The following is a 7425-nucleotide window of genomic DNA, read 5'->3' as shown; positions in this document are numbered from 1 at the left end:
ATCTTCACTGACACGTTCCGCCGACTATTAATCTTCACTGAGGCGTTCGGCCCTCAGAACCGTTGTGCAACTGAGATGCATATGTGACGGAGGAATTTAAGCCAGATCTCTTACAGCCTGTATCGATAATCACAGTCCGCCGCCAGTTATATGATATGGACATACGGAGTCGGGTTGCACGGGAGAAATCGTTGATAAGGAACCGTAGCTCCTTTGTATGACGCTAATAGTGCCGCGAACATGCAACATGGACCACTGCGGATGGAAAATGTTGGATATGGTCGGATGAGCCACTGTTCACCTTACTTGAAACCACAGGTCTTGTTTATGTGTGGCGACGGCCGAAAGGAGCATATGATCAAGAGTATCTTTACCCAACCGTGAAACGTAGTGGCGGTTCTGTGGTGCTGTAGGCCTATAATACCCTTGCTTTCAGTAGTCGTACTAACATTTACCAGTCGCAGCACATTCTGTGGGTATCTGACCATTTTAGAGGCCCATGTGCATCCTATGGTCCAGATGTTGTTTCCGGGCAATGATACCATATCCAGGATGACAATGCTCCGTAGGACCACACAGCTAGAACTGGTTTGAGGAACATCGGGATGAACTTGAACATCTTCCTTGTCCCGCCCAATCGTTGGATGTTAACATAATTGAATATTTGTTGACCGTTTCGGAGACACGAATCCGGCGATAGATTTTTGCCTCTAGCCTTTTTCATGGGACTAAATGATGCACTGCATGTGGGGTGGTGTAATATTCCATTTGGTATAATTCACGACCTCTACGACTCCACTCTACGTCTCATCAGAGCTGTTTTGAAAGCGAAAGATGGTCCAATACCATATTAATCTGGTAGGTTCTGTTATTTAAGTGTTTCCGTTAAATTGGTAAGTATCTGTACATGTATTATAATTATTCTTAATTTCACGTACCCCGTTAGAAAGCATCGCATATCCCTGGGGATATGCGTATCTTAGATTGAAGTCCACGGGTCTATATCAATAGACATCTATAAATGATATACTATACCCCATCTCCAACCAATTAGTATTGCGCTCCCTCAATATTTGTACCACCATCCTTTTGATAAACCCGGTCTATCTAAGTTGGGTAGATTGGTTCGAAATCCTCTTCCACTCTGTCTGTCAATGTGTTAAATAGTTGGACAATATTTATTCTCCTTAGACAAACCATATTTTGAATAAAGACTTTATTACATAATTACATCCATTACTTACCCTATCAAAAGCAGTCACTGATAGAAATGAAGAATGAATATATCCTATATTCATATTTAGTACAGGCCAGGGTAGTACTCACCTGAAAAATATAAAAAAAATTCAAGTATTACAAAACTGAAATTATTAGTAGAGAAACTTACGTACAAAGTATTAATATGTTTTCTGATTGGGGGAAAAATGTATTGATTTTTAGCAAACTCTCATTATATTAGGATTATACAAGTGAAATGTATACCTAGTGAGTGAATACCTAGGTGCAGGATTCCAAAAGGCCAAAGAAAAAAAAGTGAAAAGTTGTTGTCTATAACCGTACACTTTTGCTATCGCTCAGCTAACAATTGCTTTCCATGGCTTAAGGAATCTAGAGTCTCCGATACAAAGAAGTTCTTAGCCGTATGTTGCTCCGTCCGATCATAAGGGAAGGTGTTTTTCTTTCCAAGAAGAAATCCAGATACCGAAAGATATAGTACTCGAAGGGAGAGACGTCAGAAAAATACGATGGGTTAGGAAGTGTTTTATACTACAACTCATGGAGAACTTGCGCCATCCACTGCATGGATTGTGGCCCAGTATTGCTATATAATATGAGGACATCAACTTTGTTCACTATGCTGGATACTTGCGGACAAGTTTGTGGTACATTTCATGGAGTTGAGCACTGTAATGATTTGCCTTGAAGGTTTCACCTCATCTGAAAAAGGTTCCAACCATAACTGTTGATCATTGCTAGATATTAGTATACGACTTTGGAGTGCATTTCATTGGGTTTTGCACTGTAATGATCCGCCTTGATGGTTTTACCGAATCTAAAAACCCCTATCATATCCGTTGATCATTCCTAGATACTTGCGGAGAATTTTTGGGTGCATTTCATAGAGTGCAAAACTGTAACGATCTGCCTTGATGGTTTCATTTCATCTGAAAAACAACTCCCATAATATCTGTTGACCATTCCTAGATACTTGCGGACAAGTTTGGTATGCATTTCATTGAATGCAACACTGTTACGATCTGCCTTGATGGTTTCACTTTATCTGAAAAAGAATCCCACTTTATCTGTTGACCATTCCTAGATAAGTTGACGTGCATTTTATGGAGTTTAGCACTGTAACGATGTGCCTTGATGGTTTCATGTCATCTGAAAAAGACCCACCATAGATCACTATACCAGTAACAACACCTTCTGTGGATGGTGAGGTGGTTTAGGTAGCCATCCTGAACATTGGTCACAATCCAACATTGTCTTTACTGTTCAGGATTGTCATAGACAATCCATTTTCCACCTGAAATGACAATCCAATGCAAGAAAATTATCCGGTTGTTTCTTACATCCACAGAACTGCAAACCTCTAGGCATGGATTCTTGTTGTCCAACTTTCTCACCTTACCGATTGCACTTAGCAGCCGAACGACAGTTGTATGGAATATGCCTCGTCTGTAATGCCACGATTTTTTTCCGGTGGTTTACGCCCATGGTATTCCTAAGGAGCTCATCCCAACATTATTTTGTTCGAAGCCCAAGTGGGCTTATTTTGAAATACTGTGTCACCGGAACAAAAATTTGTCAAAATAGTGGCAAATGGTGCGTTCACTCGACATTCGTATCCCAAACGCACTGTTAATGTTTCTTGTTGATCTTTGTGCAGAATGTTCCAATTTGAATTCCAAAAAGAAATTATTCATAATTGCATGTTCTCCATGGAACACTTATGCATACGATCCTATTCAACAAGAGCACTGCTTTCTGACTGCCCAGATACATCAGCCTGTTTGCGAGATAAATAGACAAGTTTGTGACATTAGACACGTAACCTTAGTCTAATTTGTGTTCTGTTGCTGAGGTGCGTTTCCTACATGTTAAAGCGAACTCTCCAATCACACCATCTCAGTAATTATACACGTTTAAAAGGTTCTATGTATTTTTCCCTAGTTCTTGTTCTGTATAGCAAGTAGTGACGTTTTGTTTCTAAAATTTGACTAACAAGGAGAAGGCAGACTTTGGTAAATGAACTTCGAGGCCATTTTTTGCGAGATGGTAGTGCACATTTAAAGAGTTAATATTACAGACAGAGAGAGCAATGGCCAAAAATAACGGAGACAAACCGTCTTAAAGTTTTCTACTCGCCACATATATCATACGACACGCGAATTTCTCAAGTGACGGCGTGGCAGAGTGAGGAAAATCTGCGATCCATGTGTAAAGGGTCCCAGGTTTGATTCCAGTTCGAGTCAGACTTTATTCTTCTTTTTGCTTCAACCAATGAAGTAGTCATTTGTAACTATAAGTAAAATATTAACTCACCACATGTTTATAATGAATAAAACAATAGAAATTTTCAAATCATTTGTAAAATCTCCCAAGTTCTATCTTAACTAGGAACAAAATTTAATCGATTCCGTAAATATTATTGTTACTGCAGTCGTTGTGTAACAAATGTTCTTGACGCTTCGTGTCTTCATCTGTTGACAGTGTGCGAATTACAAGACAATGAGGGGGAAATCTGCTTTGGTTATAGTAACATCCAGTATTAGCAAAGGGGATTGCTCCTTTGTAATAAGCACACTGTCAACAGATGTAGAAACGAGCCTCAAGAACATTTATTAGACAACGCCTTTCGTAACCATAACTCATGACATCAGTATATTTACGGAATAGATTAAATTTTGTTGCTAGTTAACATGGAACATTGGAAGATTTTACAAGTGATTTGAAAATTTCTATTGTTTTATTCGTTATAAATATATGGTGAATTAATATTTTACTTATAGTTACAAATGGCTACTTTATTGGTTGAAGCAAAAAACAAAAATAAAGTCTGACTCGAACGGGAATCAAACTCTTGACCCTTTGCACATGAGTCGTAGATTTTCCTCACTCTGACACTCCATCACTTGATAGGTTTGCGCGCCGTACGATATATGCGCCAAGTAGAAAACTTTAAGACTGTTTTTCTCGGTTATTTTTGGTCATTGTGCTCTCCCAGTTTGTAATATTAACTCTTTAAATGTGCACTACCATCTCGCAAAAGATGGCCCCGAAGTTCACTTACCAAAGTCTGCCTTCGAAACAGTAACTTTGGTGGCCAATAACTCTGAAACCAGAAGTATGCACGAGAAAGAAAATGTTTCCTATGCGTATTAAGCATGTCAAGATGATTGTAACAACTTTGGTGAAGATAGGGTTAGTTCTACGAGATATTTCGTGTGATTGTCCTTTTTCTTCATAAAAGAAAAATCAGTTGAAGGACAACAAAGTGTAATCATTTGGCAAGGAAACTGTACAAACGTATATTTCACATAGGGATATTTGTTACGTTTTATTTATTTTTTTTTTCATCGTCGTCCAAATATAAAGCTAATTATGCTTTAATGCAGCTATACGACCTCGTAATTGTCACTTAATGATGTTGAGTTCCTATGGGAAACTGTGTCTACCTCAGCTTTACGTGCTGAGGTACCAGATACACTCTTGGAACCAATGGTTCGTCTTAGTTGCTCATTTGTGGGATGGCACACGGATTTTCTACTCCCGTAGGGCCCGCAGAGTCCAACCCATTTCTGGGAAGCTCTGCCTGATTCAACTTTTATTGCTGAGGTACCGCATATACTCCGAGCCTCAATGGCAGGTGTTATTCGCTCATAGGAAAGTTTCTCTTCCCCCGTTAGGACCCCAAGATAGTGACGTTGAACATTCGGAGGCTTGTATTCTTATTGTATGTTACTGTATTCTTTAAAGTATATTATCAACCAATTGCTAATCGTAAGTTATTGAAATAATGTGTAAACTTACATCTGATATTTTAAAAAGATTAATGAATAGTAACATAAAAGTAAGGTGATATACAAGATGCAACTTAATTAATGTAAAAACGTAGTCAGGAGGAATTCCTGACACCGAGACAAGCAGAAAGGTCCTATGAACATATAGTATGTTGTACATATTGACAGAATTAGCGAAAGTCAAAAGCGTGGGAACAGTAGCCCAAGTTCGAAGCGGTAGACAGCGACGTGCAGAGAGACACAAAGGTACGTTCGTCGGGCACATCACAGGAGTTGTTCAAAGTGTCCGCCTTGAAGAGTAATGTATGCATGACAACGTAAGATCATGGATTGGCGAAGCAATTCGAAGATACCTAGGTCATGATGAACAGTTGCACAGGCGTTATGGATACGCTGTTTCAAGTCGTTGACAGGAGTAGCATATATCACATTTTCCACGTGTTTCTACAGATAAAACTCTAATGGATTCAGGTCCGGAAACCGGGAAGCCTAATGCACTGAACTGTCACGCTCGATCTAACGTCCTGGGAAGTTGTTGCTGAACCATTGGCGGACGTTCACATTAAAGTGCGCGGGAGCCTCATCATGTATGTACCACATGTTGCGACGAATCGCTAAGGGAATGTTTTCCAGTAATTCGGGCAGTGTATCCTGCATAAAGGTTAAATACTGTGCTGCACGTAATCTTCAGGTAGCATGTATGGACCATTCAGTTGATCACGGACAATACCACACCATACATTGAGTTTAAATTAGTGTTGATGGTTAATGAAAACCGTGCTATGGGTATTCATATTCCACGTGTGTCTTTTATGCATCTTGACGATACAATATCTTCCAAACATGGCGTCATCAGTGAACAGTACTGGTGCCTAAAACAGAATGACGGTAATGGTCTGTTGAATGAACCACTGTCAGAATGATATACGTGGTTAGAAATCCGCTTCTGTCAGTCTTTATACCTTTTGCAGGTGGTGTAGGTACAAGGCATTTTTATGTAAAGCACTCTACACAGTCATGTGAATAACATGCATTTCATGGCTAAGTTCTCTCGTACCTGGCTTATTGCCCACAGCTCCTAACACACGTTCGTTCATAACAGATGTTCATACACGACAGGGTCGACCAACATCCACAACGCCAGGTAGTACTGTCCCTGTTTCACACAAGCGTATATAAATTGCTGCAAATGGTTGGCACCTGTTAGGAAAACGCTTTTGATAGAGTCGTTCTGCTTCACACACATTGCCATTTGCACGACCGTACATGAATTGCATGTTGGCACGTTCATTGTTTGAATAACGTACCGTGTTTTAGCCAAGCACTGCCACTTGTCTTATTCAACACTCGCAGCACAATGACCGCATTCCTGTACTGTAACGTCTTGCACAGAAACGTCACCTGTGTGTGTGAACTAAGCAACTAAGTATTGAACACCAGCGCCACCTCTAGACTTTCTAGTTTGCATTCTCTAAGGTTATTGGTTTTCGATATCTACCGCTTCAAATTTAAACTACTGTTACCACGCTTTCAGCCCTCACTAAGCTTTAGAGAGTAAATAATCCAATTTTCATATTTTCGTCATATTTAGGACTTCATATTTTCTCATTTTTTCTTCCATACTTTGCTCATTTTTAATTATGAAAAGATTTAACGTAGTGTACCGTAAGTCAAAAAATTAAAATTAAAGAAATAAAAATCAAAATAAATTGTTATATCATAAATTGTGTTATGTAAGTTACAAAAGGAATAGCGAATTTGTACCTCAAATTAAAAGAGTGAAATTAAACTAGTGGTTGCAATTTCTTATTGTCATGAAATGACAATATTTTATTGATGAAACAACTGACTTACAATGGTAATATAGTGGAAATTTTTGTGTAACAATATAAATTATTTAACAGTGAACATCCAAGAGTACTGAATACAGATTATCAGATTAGTATGTCAGATTAACTGTATAACAGATCATTATAATTCTACTCAATGCTTAACCAAACGGAAATAAGCTAAATATTTAAACATTCAAATCTGCCTGACACTTTCAGAGACCTCCTAATTTCACGTCACATGCAAAATAGACAGTTAAAGTTCTCTGTAGTCATACATTACCTTATTGCATATTTCGCTTGGTCTTGGCCGGACAATTGTAATTTCGTGTAGACCATTCCATTGCGATTCTGGATACAGGACCCAGAATGCAGAATGCAGAATGCAGAATGATTTCTTACTTGCAAACTTGGTCATTTTATATGGACTATTGTCCTTGTTTACTTTAATTATTTTTCCTTATAACTTCGCCAAAAGCCAATATAAAAATTTACAAAATCTTAGGAAAGTCCTAATTACATTTCCTGACAAAATATTGTTGTTGTCTAATGATGTACAAATAAGTATT

General features: G+C 38.5%; 1 protein-coding gene across 1 annotated transcript in view; it reads right to left on the bottom strand.

Moving 5' to 3' along the window:
• Window positions 1-1154: 1154 nt before the first annotated feature.
• LOC145689012 (G-protein coupled receptor 54-like) overlaps window positions 1155-7425 on the bottom strand; it is a 386032-nt gene continuing 379761 nt past the window's right edge. Inside the window, exon 2 of the mRNA XM_081763151.1 lies at window positions 1155-1326. Coding sequence (XP_081619277.1) covers window positions 1249-1326 — 78 coding nt within the window. The 3' untranslated portion in view covers window positions 1155-1248. The remainder of the gene's footprint in view (window positions 1327-7425) is intronic.

Source organism: Thermobia domestica, chromosome 7, assembly GCF_964235325.1.
Source record: "Thermobia domestica chromosome 7, izTheDome1.hap1.1, whole genome shotgun sequence".
In the NCBI taxonomy this organism is placed as follows: Eukaryota; Metazoa; Arthropoda; class Insecta; order Zygentoma; family Lepismatidae; genus Thermobia; species Thermobia domestica.
Note: the sequence above shows the minus strand (reverse complement) of the source record. Positions and strands in the feature narration are given on the sequence as shown.